Below are 27,451 nucleotides of genomic sequence, written 5' to 3'. Positions count from 1 at the left end.
GTGTAAAATGGGTCAAAACAATCAAAATCTAGCACATTTATGTCTCACAGATGGACAGTTTTGGCCACAAAAAACTCTCCCCCTCATGTCCAGTCCACCCCCATGTGAAGAGACAGGAGCACGGGGCCAGGGTCTAGTGATAGCTGTTGGGGATGAGAGCTGGTTAGCGGAGCAGAGAGGAAGCCAGGCTACAACACCAAGCATTGCAGCAAGTGCTGGAGCAGGAAGCAGAGGGACGGGACCGAGGAGTCGGGAGGCCTCTGCTCCGCCAGTGCGACGGGGCAGGGTGAAACAGGCCCAGGGAGACCCAGTTATGGTCACTGGGCAAATCGCATCAGTCCTGCGGTCACTGCAATCATCCTGTGGCTGCATCTGGAGCTCGCTCAGTTCGGTGCAGGTGAAGCCCAGGTGCTCGCCCCTGAGATTAGTGCTGTCTGGTACGTGCCCCAGAACTGCTGTCACCTCTTTGGATGGATGCTGGCACCCACTCTGTGCTCCAGGTGCTGCCTGCAAAATACCACCCTTCAGTTTTCTCCGCTGCTGCCTGGACTGCCCTTGCTATGTCTGCACAGGGCATGCAGGGGAATCAAGTTCTAAACGCACTTGAGACCTCTTGGCTCCGCTCAGAAGATAATGCCAGTGCGGCCTGAGCCAAGCACTCCTCCACTGAAGCCACCGCTCCGGTGGGTTTCAGGCTCTAGCAAACACTATCTAAAATTAAAATAGTTTTCATTCCCAACCAAACAGTGCAAAGAAGGGGGCAGCCAGCCCTTTCCTGACCGCCTAGCAAGCCCAGTCCCACAATACCGGAGCGCTGTCGGAGATGTTGTTCCCCAAACACCCCTGCACGGCAGGGCAAAGCCCCCCTACTCTCCCAGACTGAGAGGCAGAGCGCCTTGGGGTACAGACAAGCAAACTGAAGCGAGTTAGTGGGGACGGGGATTTAGCGCAGAGTAGCTGCTGCCAGGTAATCGTTTCTGCATCCATAATTACACTGCAGCAAGTGAAAACAAATGGGAGACAGCTTCCCCCTGGATGCAGCAGGGCTCAGTGACACTGGTTCAGTTTTCCCTTGCCTTTGTGCATGTAGCTGTTCATGAACCAGCCACAACACACAAGCTGCTCCCTGGTACATCCCTGCCCCTGTTCACTCACTTGAACAGATCGTGCACCCGTGCCTAAAGGGCCACGTCCTAATCCACCACTTAAAGGCCCCTTGGCAGCTTTTGGGGGTCTGCATCACTACATGCCAGATTGGCAGGGAGCGACCTAGGGGTGCCGTGAACTCCCCTAGCATCCCCCCTACCGTGCCAAATTGGTTTCAATGCACCCTCTCTATCTCGCCTGCCACGTCTTTGATGTTAATTATTGGTAAAGGGAGGCTCCCTTTTTACCCCCTTTGGCATGGTGCCCTGCCTTCAATAACACTGTGCACTATAGCCTCTGGGCTACGCGTGGGTCCTACCGCCACCCGTGCCCTCATGGGCCCTCTGGCTTGTCTTTCTCCATTGCCTGTGTCCTCACAGACGCGCTCTGGCTTGTCCTGAGGCTCCTCTCATTCTTGTAGCCTGCACTGGGGCTCACCTCGCAATCGAGGCTCAGGTGGCCGTAGCCGTGTCTGGCTCCCAGACCCCCTTCTTGGGTCTTGTGCCCCACTGGGCTTCTCGCCTGTGCCCATACTGGGGCCTTCTCTCACGACACTGCCCGTGCTGGGGCCAGGGTTGATACACCCCAAAACGCTGCGCCCTCTCTGGCGCTGGGTCTCCACGCTACCATGGAGCCCTGATTAGGCCTCTCCCAACCCCTAGTAGCCTCACCTGGTCCTCCGGTCTTATACAACTACAAAAAGAGGAAACTCCCGCTCCTGGGCTACAACATAAATTCCAAGCCAAACCGGCTAACCATCATCCATGTCCCTAGCAGGGTTTCCTCCGCCCAGTATCATCAGGCAGAAACCCCTCAGGCGCCTCTGCTCTGCTCACTCCCAGCAGAGCTCCCTCTTCCTCAGCTGCTAGCAGGGAACTGGACCTCTCTGGCCTCAGACTGGATTGTTTATATAGGCCAGGCCCCGCCCCCTTCTGGTCAGCTGACCAAACTGCGGTTGCCCTGGCAACCAGCACCTGTCCCTCTTTCTAGGCGCAGGGCACGGAAGCGTCCTGTGACGCCGTCCTAATGCACCCTGAGCAACAACCAGCACCCCTTGGGATGCCGGGCCGGACACAGGCAGGGGTGGACCAGGCGGCTGCCTGGGACCTGGACAGAAAGGGGGCCTGAAAATGGTAATTTTTATTATATTATTATTATTATCATCATCATTATCTCTGGCGAAGGGAGGCCCAATACTAAAAGTTCGCCAGGGGCTGCCAGGTTGGTTGTGTTCCTCATGCCTCTCTCGTGCGGCCGTGTGAGCAAACTCGTAAGAGCTCCACCAAGCCGTCTGCCTCTGCTTAGACCCTGTTGGCAGCATAACCCACCCCGGGAAGTGTCTCAGTTCTGCCCAAGTCCCCCCCAAGCTTGAGCTGCAGGAAAAATACCGCTAATGCCTGCTCAACACAGGCAGGTGCCTCACCTCCCCAGACAACTGCCTAGTGGTTAGGGCACCAGTGCAGGGAGTGGGAGACGCAGGTTCAAGCCCCCCCCGGTAGCCAGAGGGGGTTTGAATCCACATCTTCCACTTCTGAGCAGTGTTTGGACCTGGGCATGGGCACCCCCCTGGGCAGCGAGCAAGGGCCAGGGGGAAAGCAGGTGCAGAGGGCAGCACGGGAGGAGCTTTCATCTTTGCTGTGTCCAGCAGCTGCCGTCTTCCCCCACCCCTCCCAGAGCAAGGCGTCCCTCGCCTGCTGCTTGCACGTGTCCCTGGGAGGCTGAGTGGAGGGGGGATGGGAAGGACGAGGTCAAGAGCAAACAGGACAAGGCTCATCCCTCACTGCTCTGTGTCCTGAGGATTTATCCTCTGCCTGCCCTTGAAGGCCCTGGGGAGGCAGAGGGGCCTGGACCTCATCAGGAGCCCATCCCCTGCTGCTGTTAGCAGGGATGGGAGACAAGGGGGGCTGTATCCCCCTGCCCCTGTCTTCAGCAAGGCTTGGGGTCCAGGGCTGCAAATGAAACTGCTTCCTATAACTAAAGTGAGTGGAGGGAGCGGAGTGGGGGGTGACCCCTCTCAGGGGTCCAGCTTTGTACAGGTATGTACTGGGGGTGGGGGGTTGGTCTGCACATGCCATACAGGTGTGAGCATCTCTGCCGGGCGAGCAGAGTTTCACAGCTCTCCCTTGTCACAACCAGGGACAGCGAGGTGGGATGGCATGGTGGTGGGGCCCTGTAGGATGCTACGGAGACAGAAATAGGGTCTTTAATGTCCCTGTGCCTCAGTTTCCCCCACATAAAAGGCAGGGCAGCAACAGTGGTACTCCTCTCCCGGTCCCAGGCATGGCACGAGCATCACAGGGTGGGGTGAGGTGGTGTTAATATCTTTGATTAGACCCACTGTACGGCTAGGAGAGATGGCAGACAAGGTCTGGGGCAGAAGCAGTCTGAGCTAAAGCAGATGAAGTAATGATTTTTTAAATGAAAAGACGTGGAAGGGGGCAGTAACCCTGTGCAGCAAAGAGAAGTGAGCAGAAGCCGCTACAAGCCAAGGGAAGGGCAGCCGAAAGACAGATACTAACTGTGCGACAGCATGAGGTCATTAAAGAGGGAAGAGGTGTCTTATTACCTGTGGCATGCAGAGCAGTTAGCAGGAGCTGATGGGTTTTTTTCTTTTGAAAAAATATTTCTTTCTCTCTATATAAATATATATATATATATAACTCCACCTCCAACACTGCCAAGTGACCCTTGTGTGTCACTTGGCAGCTCAAAGCACACTGAAAACCCATTAGACCATTCGCACCGCACAACCACCCCTATACCCAAGCCCCCTCTCGCTGCCCTCCTCAGAGGGTCTACTCTTGAAAACATCTATGCCAGACCCCCCTCCACCAGATGAGGTCTGCTGTTTCTCTCCTGTCGTCCATGGTTTGGACAGGGCTGATCCTGCCTTAGGCAGGGGGTTGGACTGGACGTGACCTCTGGAGGGCCCAACTTCTCAAAGAGCCTGACCTGCGCGGTGCAGTGCAGACTATTACTAAAGGTGAATCGAGTGCAAGCAATAAAAAGCACAGTATTGTGGGGTTGGATGGGCCTTCAGGGGCCATGTACTGTGCTTTGCAACTTCACCCCCCTAGTCTGCGGAGGGGCTGTCCGCCCTCGCCTAGGGAGCCTAAGCGAAGCACTCAGCAGCTGCCACTAGCATCAGGCAGCTCTCGCTGCTCCGCCTGCCTCCTCATTAGCCAATGGGAGCTGCAGTGTGGCCCGTTTCCTGTTGGAGAGATGATTTCCTCCTGCAAACCTTCCCCCTGAGCCTGAGACCCTGCTGATGCTCTCAGGTGCAGGAGACCCCAGGAGATGCATCTTTACCTTTGATGAAGCAGGGGCCTTGGAGCTGCTGCAGGGTGGCTCTGTGAGCCCGTGGCCGCCGGGAAGGGGGGAGCAAGATGCCTGCAAAGGATTCTGCCTTGCAGGTAAGAGATTTAAGTCTGGGCTTTGCAGAGTGCCAGCTCTTTACCATCTGCCCTTACTCCCAGGTGATGATATTTCAGCAGGGAAATAACGGCAGGGGCAACGGGACTCCTGGCCGTTTTCCTCTCGGCTGTGGCCAGCGGCGTCAGTGCTGCAGAGCTGGATACGTTCCAGGCACAACATCCTTGCCGAGCGCTTGCGAAGAGCCTGCACAATCGCTGCCCAGCCTCTGTGCAAGACGGAGAAGGAGCAGAAGCCTTTTAATAGGAGGGAAGACTATTTTATAACGGAGAAATGGCAATGTGGACAGCCCTGCTTTTGTGCATGCAAAGCATTTTTCAGACATGCTGCGTGCACCCGACTCTGTAGTCTTCCCTCAGGCAAAACTCCCATTGACCTCAGTGGGTTTTCCCTGCATGCACAGTGTGGGATCAACCTGACCAGTTAAAGCCCTGGAAGCTGGAGGGAGGGATCCCTCCACGCTCTAACCCCCCTGCCCAGTGCTCAGAGTCCACCTGGGAACAGCCGTTTTCCAAAAGGCAGAAGTAGAAAGCTGGACCTTGTAATTATCCTGCTCGGGATGCAGGATGGGAAGGGTTTAGCAAATAGCTAATTGCTCCTAACAATTTCTGCAGGGGTTTTTGCCCCTCCTTAATACCTCCCATCAAAGCTGGGTGAGCGATGGAAGTCATTCCTGGCGTTATTTCCTTTCGAAAAAGAAATGCATGGACTGCTCTGTGGGTTATAAAACTTGGCAGGTATTTAGCAACTGTCTGAAGAGCAGGAATGATGGGTATTTGTTTGCATTACTGCAGTGCCTGGAAGCCCCAGCCACGGATCCAGATCCCGGTGTGCACGGCGCTGTACAAACACAGAACAAAACGATGGCCCCTGCCCTACAGTGCAAGGCAAGAGACAACAGATGGAGCCAGCCAGGGGCATACTAGTGTTGGACAACGGGACAGGCAGGGGCTGGAGGGTGAGAACTGGCAGCCACTCCTAAAAGCACTCACAAGATTAACCAGACTACAACACAAAGCGTTTCCTAGAGGCTGTTCTCAAAGGAGATTTGCCCTGGCTGGGTGCGTGGCAGGGGAGCACTAGCAGAGTGCCGCAGCTCGAGAGGGGTGAGTTTGAGCTCTTTTCTGGGTTGGCTTGAGGCATCGAGGCAGAGGTGAGCGAGTAACACTTGCCCTTTCAGGTCCCAGTGTCGTTCAAGGATATCTCGTCTCCTTTGCTCAGGGGCAGCGGGAGATGCTGGCAGAATGGCAGAGGGAGCTGTACTGGGATGCGATGGTGGAGAGCTACGAGACGCTGGTGTCACTGGGTAAGTGCTGGAGCGCGATGGACGTGGCTTGAGGTTTCCACCCCTGTGCTGAGAGCACCTACTCGACCTGCTTTTTATCAAGGGTAGTAAGAGCTCTTGGGGCTCAGCACACTGGGCACTGCAGTCCCCTGCTCCTTGCACACTAGTGTCTTTGGTTTTGCCCAGACAAGGGGCCAGGTCACTGCCATGAGTATCCCTCGGTCATTATCCCAGTGGCGAAAGTGGCTTCTCCCTTGCCAACGGTCCAAAAACTTTGTGATGCACATATTTAAAATGAAGGAAAAGCCCAGTCTAAAACAGATGCCTTCACAATGGGCCGTTGTTCTCTGCAATGCTGGCAGTACCCCACTGTGGTCCCTGCAGGCTCAGGGTGCAGGGTTTTTTGGTCTCTTTGGCCACCAGGATCGGGACGTTACCTGGGAACTTCACAAAGTGGACAAAGGTGCAGCTTTGCTTGCCTTTTCATGCAGCCTGTTTAACCCCTGGTGCCAGCAGCAGTAAAAAGTGTCCTGTGAAATGCCCTGTCACGGATGTGGGTAACAGGAGCACTAGGACTTGCTGTAATGAGGGTTTAGGAATCGTTTGGATAGGATCAAAGCCCTCATGCTCTGGGGCAAAAGCCACCCTTTAATTTTTGGCAGCGAGGAAGAAATTTTCCCTGCAGGCTTAGACTCCTGGAGCTGGGAGGGACCTCGGGGATCAGGTGGCCCAACCGCCTTCATGAATGCAGGAGGCTTCCCTGAAACCATCCGTGCCCTGTGCTTCTCCGGCCTCTTCTTGAGGTTTGGTCTTCCATGCATAGAATAAGGGCTGGGCTCCTCTCGCTGCCTGTTAGTGGTTGCTGTTGAAAATAGTGTTGGATTCAGTCCAGCAATTGCTGCGTTCCTGTTAAAGCAAAGCCGGTATGGAAACGGGAAGTAAAGTCGGTGTTGCAGTGTTGTATTTACGAGAGCTGGGAAGGCCAGCGCGGAGGGGCTGGGTGATACTCCCGGAGCCAAAGGGGAATCTGTGTCAGGGCGGGGCAGCAGTGCAGAGCAGGGTCTGAGCCCCAGTCCTATGTTCAGACCACCAGACCACATCGCAGAATCGCAGACAAGGAGGGTTAAAGGGAGCTCAGGAGGTCACAGCTAGTCCACCCCCCTGCTCCAAGCAGGACCAGCCCCAGCTACATCATCCCAGCCAAGGTTTTGTCTACCCGGGTCTTAAACACCTCCAAGGATGGTCCCCCACGTCGTTGGGGAGTCTGTTCCAATATTTTACTACCCTCCTACTGAGAGAGTTTTTCCAGCCTCAACTTCCCTTGCTGCAGCTTGAGCCCATTGCTCCTTGTCCTGTCATCTGCCCCCAGTGAGAACAGCCCAGCTCCATCCTCTTTGCAGCCCCCCTGCAGGGAGGTGAAGGCTGCTATTCAATCCCCCTCTGTCTTCCCTTCTGCAGACTAAATCAGCCCAGTTCCCTCAGCCTCTCCTCACCAGTCCTGTCCCCCAGCCCCACAGCCAGTTTCATTCCTCTCCACTGGACTCTCTCCAACTTGTCCACATCCTTTCTGCAGTGGGGGCCACAGCTGGACACAGGACTCCAGATGTGGCCTCCGCAGTGCTGAACAGAGGGGAATAATCACTGCCCTCGATCTGTTGGCAACGCTCCTGCCAATGCATCCCAGGATGCTGGTCGCCTTCTTGGCACCGAGGGTGCACTGCTGGCTCCTGTTCAGCTTCTTGTCCCCTGTCCCCCCCAGGTCCTTTTCTGCAGAGCTGCTGCCCAGCCCATCGGTTCCCATGGTGCAGTGGAAAGCCAGCATCTCTCCTAAGGGTGCAGGACACTTTCTGTGCAGCCTTTTGCTGGATGACACAATGGGCAGGGGCAGGCTCTGATTGTCTCTGCTGGTTTGTAACGTGCAGGTTGTGATGCACCGAAACCCAAGATCCTGCTGCTGATGGAAGAAAAAGGAAAGCCTTATGCAGAGGACGCTGCTGACCAAGCTGGCAGAGATCTTGATTGTGCATCTGCAGGTGAGGGCCTGAGATCACTGCAGGTGGAGAGGAGGAGAGGCTGGAAGAACTGGGCTGGTTCAGTCTGGAGAAAAGAAGACTTGTTGGTGGGGGGGGTCCTGAAGGCTGGTTATAAAGATGGTGATAAACTATTTTCTATGTCACAGGGGACAGGACAAGAAGCAATGGGCTTTACATTGCAACAAGGGAGATTCAGGTTGGATATTCGGGAGACCCTTTCTAACCCTGAGGGTGGCCCAGCACTGAGACGGGTACCTAGAGAGGCAGTGAAACCTCCCTTCTTGGAAGTTTGTAGGAGCAGGTTACACAACTGCGTGGCTAGGATAGTTCAGACAGGCGTTACCCTGCCTGAGCAGGGGGTTGCACTAGACGACTTCCAGCCTTGTTCTGCTGTGCTTCTCTGAGAAGAAATGCCACCGGATTTAAGTAGAAGGGGTCAAAATATTTCAGAAGAAAAGATGAGCTTGTTGAATTGTGGCCGTTTCTGGGAAACTTGCGTCTTTATTTCATTGTGCTCCAAGTTTTTGGTAAAGAAAATGGAAATTCCTACGACAGGTTTGGCAAAATAGTCTACTAGCCCCAAACATAAGCCCATTCTGAACCTAATGGAACGGAAACAATTTGAAAAGCCCTTGGAGAGAAAAAAGTTTCAAGTAGCGAGCTTGCTTAAAAACATCGTGTTTGGTTGCTCCAACCCAGAAAAGACAGTGGCCGTTTCACTCATCCCCTGCTCTACACAGACACTTTTGTCCTTGTTTTCCCCGATGTGTGTGGCAGTGACCTTCTCTGCAAACTGCACTGGCTTCGTTTTAGGGGGAAAAAATGAATGTGTCCCTACTGTGAGAATACATCCCTTGGGAGATACTCTACCGTCCAAAGCATCCTGTGGTTGAAAGCATAGACATGTATGTTCCCACTATGGCCAGTGTCCTCCCACTCCCTGCTGGGTCTGTGACCACGGAGCCCTCCCAAGCCTGCATCTCCCTCTTCGGCAACTATACAAACAGCTCAAATATTCCTCAAGCTCGGAGCTCTTTACCCCTCTCGAGTTATCCTTGTGCTCAGCCCCTCCGTAGGGGTTTCCTCCTTCCTTGCTCTCCTCTGGGTCTCCTTGTGGTCTGTTAGTAGCTTTCCAGCAAGGACGCATCCCAAATAATGACAATTCATGGGAACTTTCCAAAAGAAGTTTTTTGTTGGGCAATGCCAACTTGTCCAAACCCAGACCTTGTTATGGGAACACGCTTACAGATTTGTAGGGAAACTTTCTCAGGCCTGAACTGAAATTCCTGGAGATGGGGATGAGAGGCCTGGATAGCCTGTCCCTGGGAGGTCAGAGCACTGTCCTGGAGTGGGGGACACTGGTCTGAATTGGAAGAGCTGGGTTTTCTGTGACCCTGGCGATGCCTTGACCACCCTGTTGGCTTTTCTGGGCTGGGGCCGGGTTCACTTCTTTGCAAAAGCTCTGGGGTGACTCTGAGCACTTTCAGTGCGGAACAGGAGAAATTTGGGAGTCCCAATTTTGGCAGGATGGAGAAACCAGCTGAGCCGTAGGCAAGGTAGAGTGGTCCTGCCCATTCAACAGCTGTGATGGGCCACTGGATGGTCTTCTGTCTGGTCTGGTAGTAACCTCACAAAATCCTAGAGAAGTGGGGCTGGAAGGGACCCCGAGCGGTCACATCTAGGCCAAGCCCCTGCTTGAGGCAGGATCAGCCCTGTCCAACCCATCCCAGACAAATCCATAATTGAAACTCTTTGTAAAATTACCATCAACCCTAACACAACCTTGACAGTAGCTTGCATCCTTTGGAAATAATGGAGCAACTCCTCACCGATTGCAAAAGCACGTCTGCCCCCAGCGTTGCTTGCATTTCTTGGCAGTACGTGCTGGCATACCTGTGACTAAATGTGCTGACGAAATGCAGGGGAAAAGTCTCCTCTTCTTTCTCTGCATTGACACAGATCGTTCTTTTTTGCAGTGGCTGAACGCCTTCGCAGGAGCGGAAAGCTGAAGCTAGAGGACCATGAAGTTGAAATCCGAGTCCATGAGAATCGGTATCTCTCAGTAAAGGATCGGCCTATTTGGCAGGGCTTGGAGCGCCGTGCTGTGTGTTTAGAGGCTTGGGTGCACTCAGCCTCTCATCCTGCCCTTGGAGAGGCTCATGGTGATGAGCCTGCTGATTTCGGCAAGTGCCAGACCAAGGCCCACGGAGAAATGGAGGTGCCTGTCAACACTTCTCCTCCACACGATGGTAGATTATGGCGGCAGGTACAGGTGAACAGCAGCTTGCCCCAGGACCCCTGCTGCCCTGTGAAGGAGGAAGTTGAGGACGGTGGCTATGGAGCGGGTCCCAGGGACTCCAAGGAAGAGCCTGAGTCTCCGCTGGGCTCTGAAGGCTCCTGCCCACAGCCGGGCACCGCTGACAGCCAGAGGAGCCGTGCTGGAGCGGGTCCGTGCCGGGCTGACGAGGACCCGAGTGTTTTTGTCTACAAGACTGAGACGATCGGGGATCTCGAAGTCCACGTGGTGGAGGCGGCTGTGCCCGGCAAGGACGGGGAGTCCCGGGGGGCCGGATGGGGAGCGCGCTCCACGGACCTGCGCTGCCCCGAGCCGGCTCAGGCCTGGTGGGAGCCCGGCGGGGAGCGTCCGTTCCACTGCAGCCGCTGCGGCAATGCCTTCCGGCGGCGCTCGCACCTCACCGAGCACCTGCGCACCCACACGGGCGAGAAGCCCTATGGCTGCAGCCTGTGCGCCAAGCGCTTCGGCCGCCGCTCCACCCTCAACAAGCACCAGGAGACCCACGCCAAGGAGCAGCCCCACGAGGCCATGGCGGGCCAGCCCATGGGCCCAGGTGGCCTCCGGCCACGCTGCCCCCAGACCCCCCCGGCAGACAAGGCCTATCCATGCCGGCGGTGCCACAAGACCTTCAGCACGTGGGCATACGCAGCCCGGCACGAGCGCACCCACCTGGAGGAGAAGCCCCTTGCCCGCCCGTTGTGCCCCGAGCGTTTCGGTGGGGAGCTGGGCCAGCCTCGCGCCGTGGACAAGCCCTTCCCCTGCGGCCTGTGTGGGAGCTGGTTCCGGCGCCGCTCGCATCTCAGCGACCACCTGCGCACGCACACGGGCGAGAAGCCCTTCCCTTGCAGCCTGTGCACCCGCAGCTTCAGCCGCCGCTCCACCCTCAACAAGCACCAGGAGACCCATGCCAAGGTGGTGCCCGAGCCCCCGGGCGAGGAGCCTCGGGGGGTTTGCCACGTGGCCGAGCCCTACCCACGCGCCCGATGCCACCGGAGCTTCAGGGTGCGGGCATGTGCCCTGCGGCACGAGCGGGCACACAGGGAGGGGTGGCCAGCGCCACCCAGCACAGGTGACTGTAGTGTTGTCACCCAGACGTCCGGCATCCAGTGTGAGGCCAGTCCAGGAGGCGGGAAGTTGCCGTGCCCTCTCATGCAAGAAAACGGCCACAGCTCTCTGGCCCGTGGGACCAAGGAGGAGCTGGGAGTGCCCAGTGGGGACAGGCCGTATCACTGCAGCCTGTGCGAGAAGCGCTTCCGGCTCCGGTCAGCCCTGAGCAAGCACGAGCGTGCAGAGGCAGCGAGGAGGCTTCCCCGGAGCCCGCGGGTGCCGTGGTGGCGGCAGCGGGCGAGCACCGGGGAGGAGAAGCCGCACACATGCGGGCTGTGCGGGAAGCAGTTCCGGCGGCGCTCCTACCTGGCCGTGCACCGGCGCGTGCACCTGGAGGACGGGCCGTACCCCTGCGCCCTGTGCGACAAGCTCTTCGTTTTCAAGGGTGACTTCGTCAAGCACTACGGCTTCCACACGGGCGAGAGGCCCTACCCCTGCCCCTGCTGCGCCCGCAGCTTCCGCAAGCAGTCCCACCTCACCGAGCACCTCCGCATCCACACCGGTGAGAAGCCGTACCCTTGCCCCCGCTGCGGCAAGCGCTTCGGGCGCCGCTCCACTCTCACCAAGCATCAGCAGCTCCATGCCCGCCATGTCCCTGCTCCCCAGGCTTGTTCTGTGGAGTCTGCCATCCAGCAGGCACCCGTGCCCAGCGTGTGACGGGGTCCTGGGAACAGGGTGCACCCGAATGAGCATCCTCTGGCCGGGCAGTGCCCAGCGGCATGCCTAGAGGAAGGGCAGATGCCTGGATCGCCAAAGCATCCTGCTTGTTTCCAGGTGGCCCCAGGCGCAGGCTTGCACTGAGATGGCTTGTGTGGGATGCTTTGCTCAAATCATTTGCTAAACCTAGACCTGGCTAGGACTGGCTAGAGAAGTCGGGCTGGACAGGACCGCCAGAGGTTACATCTAGTCCACCCCCTGCCTGAGGCAGAACATCCCTATCCAGACCATCCCCTAATCTAAATGCTACATAAGATGACCCCCAGTCCTGCTACAACACAGACCTAACACCTGAACCTGCCGCAGATAAAGTAGGAGGCATGCCAGCCAACATCCTGCTTCTGCAAAATGTAAATATTTGCTCAAGAGGTGCCAGGCAGAGAGTCTGAGAGAGTCACATATGTGAGAGGGAGGGTGGAGAAGCACTGGGGCAGGTTGCCCAGAGAGGTGGTGCAGTCTCCATCCTTGGAGGTGTTGAAGACCCAGCTGGGGTGATGCAGTTGGGGCTGGTCCTGCTTTGGCCGGGGTTGGATTGGATGCAACCTCCTGAACTCCCTTCCAGCCCTCATTTTCTTTTAATTTATAATGGGTCATTTCTGGTGCAGGGGTGTTTTGGTAGAAGCTGGGATCAAACCTGGGACCTTTTGGAGCAGAGATCTCAGCCAAGCCTCCCTTGAGCCAAAGCAGCAACAGGCTTGTCAGCACCCTCTGCGTGGCCCAGCATGCCAAGGAAGGGCAGGGGAGATGTGCCAGGATGAATAGGCACGACACACAGCTGAGAGCTTTCTATCGCTGGGTGCTGGAAGACCAGGAGGTCTCCTAAACTGAGCAGTCATTCACCATCGCAGGGGTGTGAGGCAATGGACCTGCCTGAGTTGGAGCCGAACCAGTCATCCAGCCTGGTGCTCCTGGATCTGGACGTGATGGCCACATTCAGCATTTACTGGCATGTTTCAAGAGTGCCGTCCTGGCCCCCTTTATCTGCAGCATCAGTTGGATGAGCAGGCCCCCGCTTTGGTGCCTCGCGTTGCTGTGCGGTGACTGAGCAGCGGCCATGTTCCACCCCAGAGACAGCTGCATGTCTGTGGGTGGTTAGTTTTACCCTGTCTGTTGATTGCGGGTCTCAGAGGTGTAATGCGTTACGGCACACAGCCCTCTCGCAGGAGACGCTGCATGCATGGGAGTAGAGGTCTGCTAAACAGCCGTGTACCACAGCATGCCCAGCTGGGCAGTCGCAGGGGTGGATGGAGGCTGCTGCATGAGCTTTGCCCCCACATCCTGCAGGCTCCTCCCTCTTCAGAGCAGGTAGGTGCAGCTGGAAAGGATGAAAGTCGGATGCTGGACGCCGTGGACAGCGCGAGTGGGGAAAGACTGAACAGCAGCAATCCCAGCTGCGTCCCCTCCAGCTGATCTTGGACCTCTCGCACGCCTTGGCTTAGCTGTACATGGACAATAAAGAGGTTAAATGAAACTGCCCTGGTTGGTGCTTATGATGGATGAGGACGTCAGGGTCAGCCTGTACACACATCTGGGTTTGATCTGAGCAGATCTTGGCAGAGGGCAGGATCCAGGTCCTCTCTTTTCCCACAGCTCCCTCGATCTGTTTCCTCGGTGCTCTGGGCCTTCCATTCTCCCCGGGCTTTATAAAGGCCCAAGAGAAAAAATGGCTCGAGTAGGATAGAGGACATGCTGTAATGCAGGGTCTAGTCCCAGCTCTACCACTGACTTGCTGGGCGAACTTTGGCAAGTCACTTAGTTCAGGATTTGCAGGCACTGTAATGGGCTGCCCGTCACAGGATGGCCATCCTATGCCTGTTCTTCTACTCCAGTGCCCTCTTTCTGGCTTCCTCTGTCACCGCCATGCCTTGACGTCAATAGATTTGGAAGGCTGCTGCCTTCAGGCTTCGGCCCCTACCACTTGGGCTTTAGCCCCTAGCTGCCTGCTGGGTCCTTGAGCCCGCAGCGCTCTGTATGGGCCCAGGGTGGGCACTTTGCTCACATATAAATACTCACCACCCAGCCCCGGCACTGGCCCTTGCTCCCAGCATCCCAGCTCAGGGCGGCTGTAGCTCCTGGTGCAGCCGTCACAGGGTATGGGGACTCCCCGCTGCGCACCGGAGGCTGTAGGTGTACTGAGGGCAGGGAAAGGGGGTGCTCCTTGGTGTGGAGCCAGAAGCTGTGCCTGCATGGGGCACATGCATACAGCTGCCATGTGTGTGACTGCAAGATGTCTTTCCATGTGAACATGTGCCCACAGGTGTGCAAGGCCAGCCTGGCAGGGGCAGCATCCTCCCCTGCACCTCCTGGCTGTGGAGAGGATGCCCCGGGGCTGGAGAGGCAAAGACCCTCACGGACTGCCTCCTGCTTGGGGATATGCAGAGGCTGAGGGCTCCCCAGCCGGCCATGGAGGCGGCTTCAGACTTTTGGGCTCTTCGGCTGAGACCACGAGCTCCATCTCTGCTGGCACAAGGGAGAGGAGATGCGTGGGAGTCAGCACGCCTGGTGCAGGGCATCATGCAGGGAGCACCAGGCTGTCTTCTCCCCCCTGGGCAAGAGGGGCAAGACAGGCTGCCTATGCCTGGTCCCTTACACACCCACCGGCAGTGCAGCAGAAGCAGAGGGAGGAAAGCGGTGTGCTGCCCTGCTGCATGGGGAACAAAACAGGCAAGGGCGGCTCAACAGCACCTTTCACTAGGCCAGGGGTTGGCTGCCCAGAGGCCAGTGCTTGTGACCTGGCTTCTGCCACGGGCCACCCCCTCGGCAATCAGCAGATGCTGCGAAGGGGCTAGGTGGAAAAAGGCAGGTGCTGGGATGTGGGGACGTCTCCCCCACTGCAGCAGAGAGAGAAGAAACTAAACACAGCAGCAGCAGCAGCACGCTGGGGGCACCTCCTCTGCCGCTGTCTATTCCCAGGCTGGGTCTGGCCCCCGGGCCGTAGGTTGTCAAGCTCTGTGCTAGGCCACAGAGAGAGCCCGAGATCTGTCAGGGCTTCGCCGGTGCCCGTGCTCTGCTGCAATCCCGTTGGTCTGGGAGAGGCAGCTCCCCCCTCCTGCCCAGCGTGTGCTGTGGGATGGGAGACAGCCAGGACCGGGCCTCCTGCCAGGGCCGAGATGGAGCCGCGCGGGAATCGAGGGTCAGCGTGGCTGCGGTGCAATCCCCGGTGCAGCCGGGAAGTCTCTGTCGTTCAACGTGGGCCTGGGTGGTCTCTGACAAGGGGCTGCTCCCGGCAAACAGGAGACCCCTATGAGCATCCGTGCTAGGACTCAGCTGCGTCACTGCCTTCAGGCGGCTCTCCCCTCACTCCCCAGGGCAGATGTGCAGTCAACAGCCCCTCCACGCACAGCTGTTTCCATCGCTCTTCTCGGGCCCTGCTGGACCAGAAGCAAACGCCGAGCATCTCGTTAAAAAGCAGCTGCTCCCCTCGCCCTAACGGGATTCCTTTCCCATTTCTGGCCTTGAGGAGCGGCCATGCAGCAAACCCGCACCGGCTCGGGGACACGAGCACCCAGCCCAAGCCTGCGGCAGGTGCAACATGGCTCCCAAGCAGCTGGCAGGTCTGCATAACAGCAGGTCTTAGGCGAGACGCGTTAAGTAGGCAGAGGGCAAGTGAGACCGTCGCAGAGGCGAGAGAAAGCAAATGCTCCATAAGGTCACGTACACGTCCAGCTGACCACCCCATGTGTGCACGCACCCATGCGCACGCACACACACTCGCACTGCATTCAAATTAAACCAACTGAGGTGGGAGCACAGGGCCAAAACCAGGAGAATCAAATGTCACCCCAAATGCAGCACATCTCGGTCTCTTCATCACAGCTGCGAAGCCTGCTCACCACCTTCCTCACCACCCTGCCACGTGGCAGCCCCGTGCTTTCAGAAACTCCTGGGTTGCACAAGGGCAGCCCAGGGCTCCAAGGATAACAGCGCTGGACTGAGCTCTGGAGAAAACAATGCCCAATGTCCCGTCCGGTCAGCTGCGGCAGTCACGCATTTCGCTAGCCTCTGCAGTGCTACCCTGTGCCGCCTTCTGCGTGACTGCAGGCTAACAACCGCACTGCACTGCACTGCACTGCCTGTGCATCTCCCTGGAATAGCACTTACCTTCACAGAGTGCTCCGGGGCTCTGATGTCCCAGCACTTCCCATGACATGTCCTAATACACACCCTGCTGATGTAGGAATTACGATGTTTTATAATATCAGATATAAGCAAGCTGGTTTTGCCGGTCTGAGAGAAAGGCAGTGATAAACAGGCAGTCCAGATGCAAATGTCAGAGGGACGAAGCACACTGAACCACAGATGTGCTAATGCAGGGGCAAAGGTGGATGAACAATAGCTAGGAGATCGTTGTGCCCAGTTTTGGCTCCAGGAGGGCTAGGGGGAAGCCCACCAGGAAAGTAAGAAGAAAGTTGTGTGCGCTCAAATCAGAAGACAGGTAAATCTGGACGTTTGGGGGCAGATCTGATCTATTTCTAGGGCTCAGAAGATGATGTTAGTGAGAGAGAGAGAGAGAGAGAGGTTTTTGCTAGTGTGAGCTTATCTGCTGGAACCAGCTAGCCCGGGACAACTCAGATCTCCCTCATTAGCCCACGCTAGATAGCTACGCCAATCAAGTGCTTGTCACTGTAATTACCGCATGGGTTCAGTCATTAATAAGTATTGTAACGCCGCTGTCTAATCGATGGTTTGTCTTCTGCTACAGGACATGAGTGGTCCCTCCAAGGAGCTGTACAACTGTCACTAGTCTTTGCATTTCACACAGGCGTTTTAGCTGCATGACCAGCTAAAATGCAGCCAACTTCCAGCAGCTGTTCAGCCATGCGTATTTTTTTTTATTGCTAAACAGATGGCCTTTTGGATCAGTGTCGCTGCACAGGATTTCTGTTACAGCCGTGCTTCCCTTTGCCTAAGCCCATGGCCAGGCACCTCCGGCTGATCTCTCCCCCAGTCTCGCCTATGCTGCCCCTTGAGGTCTCACTGGAGGAAGACACATCTCTTGGCTAAAGAGCATAGAGAGTCGGGGGGGTGGGGGTGGATAAGCCCATGGGGGCCAGGGGTTGGCACTAACCCCAACCGTTACCCAGAGGTGAGTGATCCCCAGATGGGGCACATCTCAGGGGAAGGGAGCAAACGGGGTCAAGAGATGGCATGAAGACAGGTGACAGGCAGGAGACTCCGCGGTGCCTTTTGGCACTTCCGCCTGAGTCAAGCCCACCAGGCTGGTCTGAGCCTGGCACCTGCAAACCCACTGCAGCCCCTTCCTGGGGGGCACAAACAGCAGCCAGGCTGCAGTGCTCAGCTGTGCGGCTGCCCCCTCAGCTGTGGTGCTGGCGGGCTGGGGCCGGCGAGCTGCTGGGACAAGAGGCAGGAAGGATGGAGGAGCCAGCCTACTCAGAGCTGGCCAGGCCCCGCAGCATCTCTCGCTCTGCATCCGCGGGCTGAAGCTGGTTTCTCCCCTGCAAGGCCAAGGAGGAACAACTCAGCTGCGGGCTCCGAAGCACCTGGCTCCTGCCAGCCACCTCGGCTCTGCTTGCTGTTTGTAGACAGCAGATAAGAGACCAGATCCGTGAGCTTTGGAAAGGCCAGGCCATACAGAAGGGCTTAATGCCTGGTGCGACCCCATGGTGCAGGGTAAGCTGGTCCCGCTGATGTACCCCAGGACGCTGTATACACTGGGTTTCTCCTTCGAAAGTGGCCTCCGACTGGAACGGTGGTGGCCCCCAGTTCCTGTCTCTTTGCCTGGCGTTTCTATATTCCAACAGGCTCGAGAGCGTTTCCACCTCCTGGCAAGCAGCCCTGCAGATGACCCTAGGCTCTCGCACCATCAGAAAGGCCTGCGCAACCCTGTTGCCTCCAGCGAGATTTCACAGACAGAACAGGTCAGGATGAAGCTGTCCTTTTCGTGATGGGTACAAAGAAACAGACTCCAGCTACTTCTCCAAGCGGGGCTGAACAGCAGAAACAACTTATTTTTGCCCTTCAAGAGAGAAGCTGAGACTCGGAGCGCACAGGTCTCTGCCTAAGATGGCTATGTTTTCATCAGGGTCGAATTATACCTTATGCCGCTGCTTCTCAACTAGGCTGCCATGGCCCCCTTGGTACCTTGAGATGCTTTCAAGGGTCTGCATAATGTCAGCACTGTTAGGTGTATAAACGATTCACAAGAGAAGCTCCGAGATTTCAAATAGGACTCTTGTTTTAAAAACATCCTGCCCTGTTGTGGGCTGAGAGCTTGGCAACACAAGAATTGCTGCAGTATTTTTCCATAGTCAAAAACCAAGTGAAAACTAGAAGCTGGCATTTTATGAGGGGGCCTTGAGTCTAATAGGGGGTGCCTTGATCCTAAAAAAGGTTGAGAAACACTGCCTTACGCTCTCCTTGTTGAACCGGTTGAAACCCGGCTTCTGCTAAAACTCTGCAAAATGTCTAGCTGGAAAATTCTTTCCAAATGTAGGTTAAAAAGCTCTTTCCACATTGGTCAGCGCACACAGATTGAGCTTTGTTCTGCTAGAACTGTTTTGAGCTGGGTCGAAGCCATATTAGAACTGTTTAAAGCTACAGGCCATATGTGAGGCTGAATTATTATTAATCGGCTGTGCAGTGGCCGGCCTTGGGGCCTTCTGTGCAAGGTGGTTTACAAACACTGATTAAAAGACCAGGCCTCTGCCTAAGAGCTGATGATCCATGTCAGGAGGTCACATCTCATCCAACCCCCTGCTCCAAGCAGGACCAGCTCCAACTACATCATCCCAGCCAAGGCTTTGTCTGCCTGAGTCTTCAAAACCTCCAAGGATGGAGACTTCACCATGCCTTTTCTCTTCCATTTTGCTACCTGTCTTTGAGAGATCTTCTTGGACTAGCTGCAGCTCATTTAGAACGGGAGGAAAGGAGGAAAAAAGCAAAAAGCAAAGGCTGGGGGGAAGGGGACTGTCTGGTGGAAGAATTTATGTACCTTGGAGCAACCGTGCAGGCTCAGACGACCCACTGGATTACCTCAAACTGATGGACCTCAGCTGGAGGTAGTTCAACAGAATCAAAACAGTAAATGCAATAGCACCATTTATTGGTCCATAAAAGTCAAGATAACACACAAGCTTTTATGCCAAGTACACCCCACTGTCAGGAGCTTATGCAGAAGCAAAGAGAATTCACACAAGGTCGCCTTGATCTGTTGACAGTGATTTGCATTATTAATATAGCATCCCCTTTATGTAAAAAAAAATAAATCATACAATGATTATACCCTGAAAGGTCTTCTCTGCTGTCTCACCTACTTTCTACAGCAGACTGAAGGAGAAGGGCGGTAGACAGGAATGTACATACAGTCACTTGACTGAGACTGAAGGAGAACCGTGGCCTCAATGACTGACAGTGATCACTAGAAGTGATATTTTCCAGCCCAGCGGCCAACGACAGGCCATATCCTGAGAGGATTTCAAGTACTCAAAAGCTCTCAGGACTCAGACCAATTTTCTCCTGCAATAAGGCCTGCTCCCCCAGCATACAGTGTCATCTTTTTAAAAAAAAAAGAGATTTTTTTTGCCCTGAATTACATGACAATGGCTTCTTTAAGCCCCAAGAAGCACAGAGCACACTCCTCCCAGCCCCTGGTGCTTCCTGGGAGCCAGTTGTGGTAAGTATTACCAAGTACCCCCAGTTTTCAGCTTGTCTGCTCACAAGCTACTGGTCAGCTGCAGGAGGTCCCAACCCCATGGAAAGTCCATCAGAGACTTTCTTTCAGGACTCTGGCTCCTTGTGTGTCGAGTTGGAAGCCAGACAACCACAGCAGAGCAAGAAACCAAACCAAAAGAAGTGCCACCCGACGTGCACCCCCGAGGAAACCTGCACTGGGCTGAGCAGGTCAGAGTCGCTTCGGTACAAGTGTTTTGCATGTGCGCTGAGCTTCCTGGCTTTCAGCATGCAGGCATCCTCATTCAAAGCCACCCGAAAGCTTACTGGCTTCAGTGGGAACTGGATCTGCGCTTACCGCACTGACTCAAATGAAACCCCAGCCCTGGCTCTGCTGCTTCTCCCATGGGAACAGACAGCAGGACCTGTGCAGAGCCCTCTGGCTTCAAAAGGGCTTGACAAAGCCACAGCCGTCGGCTCGCGCTTGTGACTAGAGCCTGGACTTAGGGCAGCATAGCCAGCCAGGCAAGCGCCCACACGGGGTGGAAACAAGTGCTGTACATGAGCACATACGCATGCTTTTTTCACCCTTACTCCATGACTTCAGCAGAGGTAAACAGAATGCACCAGTTTTATGCTTTTTACCAGCTAAGAGAAAGCACGGGATCCTGAAGGGAATCTATGTACATGCAGCCCCACAAGCAAGCAGGAGGTCTCCACATCCTTGGAGGGGGGTTAGCAGTAGGGACACACGGCAGCAGCATTGCTAGCTGGAGAAAATGTTAAAAACAAACTCTATTGCCATTATTTTTACATCATTCTGGTGTTTTCCCCTCCCCTATCCCAAAATCTCATTTCTGTATCCAGTCGTTAGAGCTTATGAGACTGATGAACTGGAACCAATTCCTCTTTTCTGAGAGACGAAACAGAACGATGCCTCTGTTGACTGAAAACCACTTTCTAATAAATGTTTGGTTTATAAATAAAGTGGCCTGGCACTTCACGCTGCCATCCATCCTGGCAGTGTTAGGCATGCCTACAGCACTTGATAAGCTTATAGAAAGCACAGTTAGTAGTATCAGCTCTGCGCTGGGCTGCCTCTAGTTGTCTGTTTTTCAAAAGCCACTCAGTTCTCAGAGCTGGTCATGCAGTGCTCAGGTTTGCCCAATTGTGGCCCTTGGGTCACATCTGACTTTTTTTTTTTTTTGCCTTCAGTAAAAGTCCAGGGATTCGGGGAAAGCTCTGACTGCTCAAACAAAACACAAAAAAAAATGCAGGAAGGGTTTTTTTAACAAGTGGAGTGGATGGTGTGTATTGCAGACTAACAGAAGCGGTGAGATAAGCAATGACTGGGAAGGTCTTCCAGGAGGAGCAACATACGCACAAAATAAAAAGCCATCTTCTTCATCGAGGCGAGCTTGCTGGGTGGGGAGAGGCCCCGAGAGCAGACCACGTCTCTGCTCTACTCCTTTCTGCACCGGGCGAGTCCTTTCCCCCTAGTCAAAAGCTCAAGGGTCTGTTTTTGCGTGGCAGGGAAGTCTGACCTTCTACTTACTACCATGCTGTACTGGTGTGATAACCGTTTGGCTGTGCTGGAGCCAACGCGCCTACTGATGGCCCCCCACGCCCCTCTCTCTACTCAAGCTACCAGGCATTCTCCAGTTTAACGTCCAGAAGCCCAGCCTCGATGTCCTGCAGCAGGCTGTGGGAGGTGTCAGCCTGGCCCTGCTCCACACTATGAGTCCTCAGGTGGTCCTTGAGTGACTGCTTGTAGCGGAAGCTCTTCTCGCACTCAGCGCACTGATATGGCCTTTCCCCCGTGTGGATGCGCTGGTGCTTGAGGAGGTGGTGCTTGCGGATGAAGCTCTTGCCGCAGGCGGCACACTGGAAGGGGCGCTCCCCCGTGTGCAGGCGCTGGTGGTTGAGGAGGTGCTCCTTGCGCAGAAAGCCTTTCCCACAGTCTGGGCACTTGTAAGGCCTCTCCCCGGTGTGGATCATCTGGTGGCGGAGCAGCCCCGAGTGGCCGTTGAAGTGCACACCGCACTCGGAGCACTGGTAGGGCCGGTCCCTGGTGTGGTTCCGCTGGTGGAGCAGCAGGCTGAGCTTGAGGCTGAAGCTCTTCCCGCACTCTGGACAAGGGTAGGGCGACTCGCCATGGGCCCGGGCGTGGGATGCGAGCTGGGATGGGTGGGGGAAAGTCTTCCCACACTGTGGACATGTGGATGGCCTCTCTCCACTGATGATGCGGGCATGACTGCCCAAGTCGGCCGATGGAGTGAACGACTTCTCACCCTCCGGGCAGGGGGCAGGCGCAGTGCCCGCGTGGGCACTTTGGTGGGACAGGAAGGCATCCTCGCGGGAGAAGGATCTTCCACATTCACTGCACAGGTACGGTGTCTCGTCTGCGTGGCTGCCCGGCTGGGAGGCAGCACTCTGGAACTGCCCAAACTCAGCTTTGCCTTGGGTGCACTCCCCTAGGCGACTGGCGGCCGGGGTCTGGCTTGAAAGGGGCTGCGGGTTCGAGCTGGGTTGATTCTCATGGCTGGCTTCCGGGAACACATGTGCTTCCAGTCTCCCTGGTAAGGGCAGGGTTGGTTCCTGGTTCATAGGACCTTTCTCCTGAGGAGGCTTCTTGTGTTTGATCAAAATCCCATCGTCGGCTAAAAGGGGAGGCAGGGAGCGGAGAATTTTGGCATTAGTCACAGCATGTCTCTGATACCAGCCCTATCCAAAAACCCCTTAATGTTTAAATATTCATTTCTATCTGGCTGAATAATAGAAGGTACAGCAGTAAAACACAGATGAATGTTACAATGAGCCACTGCTGGTTCTTTCCTCACCAAAGCACCTTTAAAATAAAATTAACCAAGAATAGACTTTTGCAAGGATCTTGAGCCCAGCAGGAGAGGAAAACCGTCACACCACAGCCCAGCCCCTTGTGATTCACAGAATCAGAGACAACAAGCATGGGAAGGGACCTTAGGAGGTCACATCTGGTCCAACCCCCTGCTCAGAGCAGGACCAGCCCCAACTACATCATCCCAGCCAAGGCTTTGTCTACCCGGGTCTTCAAAACCTCCAAGGATGGAGATTGCACCACCTCTCGGGGTAACCTCTTCCAGTGTTTCAGCACCCTCCTCGTGACAGTTTTTCCTAATATCCAACCTCAACTTCCCTTGTTGCAGCTTGAGCCCATTGCTCCTTGTCCTGTCATCTGCCCCCACTGGGAACAGCCCAGCTCCATCCTCTTTGCAACCCCTCTGCAAGGAGGTGAAGGCTGCTATTTAATCCCACCTCGGTCTTCTCTTCTCCAGACTAAATCAGCCCAGTTCCCTCAGCCTCTCCTCACCAGTCCTGTCCCCCAGCTCTCCAACCATTTTCATTGCCCTCCGCTGGTCTCTCTCCAATGTGTCCACATCCTTTCTGTAGTGGGGGGGTCCAAAACTGGACACAGGACTCCAGATATGGCCTCCCCAGTGCCAAATAAAGGGGAAGAATCACTGCCCTTGACCTACTAGCAACGCTCCTGCCAATCCAGCCCAGGATGCTGTTAGCTTTCCTGGCAACAAGGGCACACTGCTGGCTCATATCCACTTTAGCGTCCTCTGTAACTCCCAGGTCCTTTTCTGCAGAGCTGCTGCTTCTCCACACCATCCTGGGCCGCCTGGGCTTTCCAAGCTAACAAAGGACCCAAAGACAACTCCACTTCTAGGCAAATCTGTCACAAGAGATGGGCACCCTTTTTCCAGGAAAAAAAAATACTGGTATATGCTTTGGTGTTCTGCCTGTCCCAGGCTGGGCAGCTGCGGTTTCTGGCCCTCAAACACTCTTCAAGGGGGCTCTCTTTCTTCTCCCGATAAGCACGTCCAACGACTGCTCAGTCTCTGCTACCTTGCTGTTTGAAGTCCAGCCTCTGGCTTGTAGTGGTGAGTGCCCTCCCTCTGGGATAACACTTCAACCCCCAAACATACAGAGACCTGGCAGGTGTTGCTCTGCGCAGGCCTCCTGGAAAGCACAGAGACCCCCTGTCTCAGGAAAGTAACCCTCAGGCAGTTCACTCTGTAGTCCTGCACTATCGCTCTCCTGTACTCACTGGTAGAAGTGCTTTTGTGAACGTCTGGTTCCTTTGAATGCCCTTGAGCCCGGACACTTAGCTCCTCCTCTCGTTTAATCCACGAGATAATCTCCGTGGTAGAAACAGAAGATTCTGTTGAGAGGAAAGAGGGCAGCATCAGCTTATCCACAGTCCCCTGAACGTGTTACCGAGTATCTGAGAGGAGACATGAAACCGGATCTCATACCTGGCTGGAGCAACCTGGCCCAGCTATACTGGTGTAAGTGAAGCACCTTACAGAACAGTGGGGTGTGACTATTTCTTTGCTTGAGGACATGCATATTCTAATCAGACGCAGGTATGTTAACAGGAATCCAGAGGAAATGAAAAAAAATGAGGGGAAGATCTGATTACTCCTAAGAATCAAGAGGAAGGAAGACTGGTGTATGATCTTGATAATAAAACTGCTCACAGACACGCCAGATGGACCTAGGCAGGAAGGTTTCCAAACACAGGCTGCATTTATTGTTTAATGGATTTTATACATTACCTGTGCTGGGCTGTGTACAGCTGGGATCCGGTGGGACAGGTAAGAAGTCATGATGAGCAACACCTGCAAGGAGGGTAACAACACCACCATCAGTTAGCACACGCCGGGCTCGTGTCTCATTTCCCAAGGTCTGTCCGTCTTCCCTGTTCAGAACGCCACTCCTTGTGCTCTCCGGACCTGTTACTTACCTGCACTAGGTCCTGTGGGGACTTCTCTCACCTCCAAGTCCTGCTGCTCCCTGATGTGGGGCTCTTCCCCTGGTTCAATCCGTGATAAAATGTCAGGCTTGGAGATTGTGTGGTCTGTTGAGGGAGAAAGGCATTGAAGCTGAAGTAACTAAGTACCATGACTTAAAGTGCCTGTTTCAAATCAAAAACCTTGGCAATTGACAGGTCATTGGCACAGATGCAAATAAGGATGGGGCAGAGCAGCATATGCCTGGAGGCAGTGGTCCTGGCAGGAGGTGGGGGGCTCTCTTCACCTAACCCCAATGTGGCAGATGGTTGAGCTGTCCTCCCTGTCACACCCAAGCATGCCCTCTGCTGCTGTGGGCTCATTAAAACCTGGTATTTCTGTTCCTCAGGAAATTTAGGAATTAAAAAAAAACCCAACTAAAGCAGCTCTGCTGTGGGGATAAAAAGTAGAAGGGGCAGGATTTGCAGCACGTGGGATTTCCTACTTCAATCACAAGTCACTGTATGTCTCTGCAAAATGTCTACATGAAATAGTGCTTGGGGGCCCAAAATCCCAGTCATGGCTCACAAGTCTTCTGGGCTCTCAGATCCTGTGAGCTCAGGGCTTGCGTCAGGGCTCTCAGGACCTTCAGGTTGCTTGTTGCACAGCCCAGAGTTGGCAATCTCGGGATGTTGCAAACCCCGGAGCTGCCAGCCAGCTGGAAGAAATGCAGCCTGGTTTTCATAAATATGCTACTGGTCATTACTGAAACTGATGCCTCCATGAAGCATTTTGGTTTTGTTGAGAAATTCCTGACTAACCCTGCTGCTGATACCACACCTAACTCAGACCCTTGCTGGAGAAAAAGAAAGCCCGTGTGTCTCAAAGAAGTGACAAGTCTCTACTTAAATGTGTAGGGCACTTCTCCACTCCAGAGTGGCACCTTGATGGAAAAAAAGCAGCACCAGGCATGAGCTGTCCTGTCTACCCACGAAGGCAGCTCTGTGAGTATGTCAAGAATACCCCAAGATTAGCAATGTTCAAGGTGCCCAACTGATCTCAACAAAAGGGAAGAGGTCGATCTCATATATTTGGACTTTAAAAAAGCCTTTGACCTGGTGCCCCAGGATGTCTTCATGGAAAAATTGGGCAACTGCAGCCTTGACTACTCCACAGTCCAATGGCTGAGGAACTGGGTCCGAGGTCAGACCCAGAGAGCGGTAGTTGACGAAACTGGAATCACCGTGGTACTCAGTGACTAATGGTGCCCCCCAAGGCTCCATTCTTGGACCTGCACTCTGTAATGTCTTCATAAACGACCTGGACACTGGTGTCAAAAGCAGACTGGCTAAGTTTGCTGACGACACCAAACTTTGGGGAAGTGTCCACACTTGAGGATAGGCTGGTGATCCAGGCTGACCTCGATAGGCTTGCACAGTGGGCGGATGAAAATCAGATGGCATTCAATACAGAGAAATGCAAGGTGCTCCACCTCGGGAATAAAAACCCGCAGCACACTTACAGGCTTGGCAATGCTACACTTGCTAGCACCATGACCAAAAGAGACTTGGGGGTCATGATCGACCACAAGATGAAGATAAACCACCAAAGTGATACTACAGCTGGCAATAAAACTCTGGCTTGCATCTACTGATGCATCTCGAGCAAGACCCAGGATGTCATCCTCACACTGTACTCGGCCTTGCTAAGGCCGCCGCTGGAGTACTGCATCCAATTCTGGGCTCCACAATTCAGGAAGGACGTGGAGAAGCTTGAAACAGTCCAAAGGAGAGCCACACGCATGATCAGAGGGCATGAAAACAGGCCTTATGAAGAGAGGCTGCAAGCTATGGGACTCTTCAGCCTAGAGAAGCACAGGCTCAGGGGAGATCTGGTGGCAGCCTATACGTACATAAGGGGTGTGCATCAGGATCTGAGGGAACACCTGCTCACCAGAGCACCTTAGGGGTTGACAAGGTCCAACAGTCACAAACTTCTGCAACACCATTTTAGGCTGGACATAAGGAAAAACTTCTTTACTGTTCGAGCCCCCAAGGCCTGGAACAGGCTCCCCCGCAGAGGCGGTGCAAGGACCTACTCTGGACACTTTCAAGAAACTTTTGGACGCTTATCTTGCTGGGATCCTTTGACCCTCGCTGACTTCCTGCCCTTGGGCAGGAGGCTGGACCTGATGATCTTACGAGGTCCCTTCCAGCCCTAATGTCTATGAATCAACACAGACACTGAGAGGCTCATCAAAGTACCAGTACTGAAACCTGCTGTGCTCAGGCTTCCTTGGCTCTGCCAAGCACAACCTGACTATACCCTTTACCATATAAAGGGAAATTCAAGCAATAATGGGAAAGAGGGTCTGTCACTGGAAAGTTTCTGGAGGAATGACCTAATAACTGTTTTCTCTAGACATGCTGACACTCTTGGGTTTGCTTTCCTCAACAGTGCCACCATCCATCTCCCTCTCTCCCTGAGATCAGCAGGTCCATGGTTCCGGGAGAACCTTCTGCACAGTCATAGACTAGCGGGGCTTGAAGGGACCTTGAGGGACCCTGGTTCTCTGATGAGCCCGTCAGTGTCTGTGTCGGCTCTTTTAGATCAGTCAGGTGCCTTGGACACTGCTAACCTTACCATACTCTTGATGCAGAGCTCGCAAGGCTGGAAGTAGGGTGTACAGTCCCTGACCACCCCAGGCAGACACCTGCCCCGCCTCTGCTCGAAAGCCTCCATGGAGGGAGGCTCCACGGCTTCCCCAGGCAGCTTGGGCCACTGTCTTATGGCTCTTACAGTTGGAAAGTGTTTCCCTGAGATTTAATCTAAATCTGCTTTGCTGCAATTTAGATCCACTGCTTTGTGTCCTGCCCTCTGCAGCGAGGCAGAGCTGTTATCTTCCCTTTTCTTTATGGCAGCCTTTCAAGTATTTGAAAAGTGCTGTCACATCTCCCTCAAACTACTTTTCTCCAGACTAAACATGCCCGGCTCTCTCCACCTTTCCCTGTATGGCTGCATTCCAACC

At 54.7% G+C, this 27,451-nt stretch overlaps 2 protein-coding genes across 2 annotated transcripts in view; one reads left to right on the top strand and one right to left on the bottom strand.

Moving 5' to 3' along the window:
* Positions 1 to 3,923: 3,923 nt before the first annotated feature.
* Positions 3,924 to 13,491, top strand: LOC109291130 (zinc finger protein 90-like). Its single transcript, XM_019507989.1, has 5 exons — positions 3,924 to 4,559; positions 5,373 to 5,684; positions 5,759 to 5,884; positions 7,786 to 7,896; positions 9,873 to 13,491. The coding sequence occupies exons 3-5, from the start codon at positions 5,812 to 5,814 to the stop codon at positions 11,954 to 11,956; spliced, it is 2,268 nt and encodes a 755-aa protein (XP_019363534.1). The 5' UTR covers positions 3,924 to 4,559; positions 5,373 to 5,684; positions 5,759 to 5,811; the 3' UTR covers positions 11,957 to 13,491.
* A 5,567-nt stretch (positions 13,492 to 19,058) lies between these two features.
* LOC109291057 (zinc finger protein 398-like) overlaps positions 19,059 to 27,451 on the bottom strand; it is a 17,096-nt gene continuing 8,703 nt past the window's right edge. Inside the window, exons 4-7 of the mRNA XM_019507917.1 lie at positions 24,438 to 24,551; positions 24,250 to 24,312; positions 23,739 to 23,852; positions 19,059 to 22,305 (exon numbers count right to left, since the gene is read on the bottom strand). Coding sequence (XP_019363462.1) covers positions 21,290 to 22,305; positions 23,739 to 23,852; positions 24,250 to 24,312; positions 24,438 to 24,551 — 1,307 coding nt within the window. The 3' untranslated portion in view covers positions 19,059 to 21,289. The remainder of the gene's footprint in view (positions 22,306 to 23,738; positions 23,853 to 24,249; positions 24,313 to 24,437; positions 24,552 to 27,451) is intronic.

This window comes from Gavialis gangeticus, unplaced genomic scaffold, assembly GCF_001723915.1.
Source record: "Gavialis gangeticus isolate Ggan-Ray unplaced genomic scaffold, GavGan_comp1, whole genome shotgun sequence".
NCBI classification, from domain to species: Eukaryota; Metazoa; Chordata; order Crocodylia; family Gavialidae; genus Gavialis; species Gavialis gangeticus.
Note: the sequence above shows the minus strand (reverse complement) of the source record. Positions and strands in the feature narration are given on the sequence as shown.

Bases quoted from the DNA above. Each gene is read 5' to 3' on its own strand.
- LOC109291130 (XM_019507989.1), top strand. From the start codon at position 5,812: ATGCTGGCAGAATGGCAGAGGGAGCTGTACTGGGATGCGATGGTGGAG. The intron at 5,885-7,785 runs GTAAGTGCTGGA...TGTAACGTGCAG, and splicing joins CGAGACGCTGGTGTCACTGG to GTTGTGATGCACCGAAACCC. The intron at 7,897-9,872 runs GTGAGGGCCTGA...TCTTTTTTGCAG, and splicing joins TCTTGATTGTGCATCTGCAG to TGGCTGAACGCCTTCGCAGG.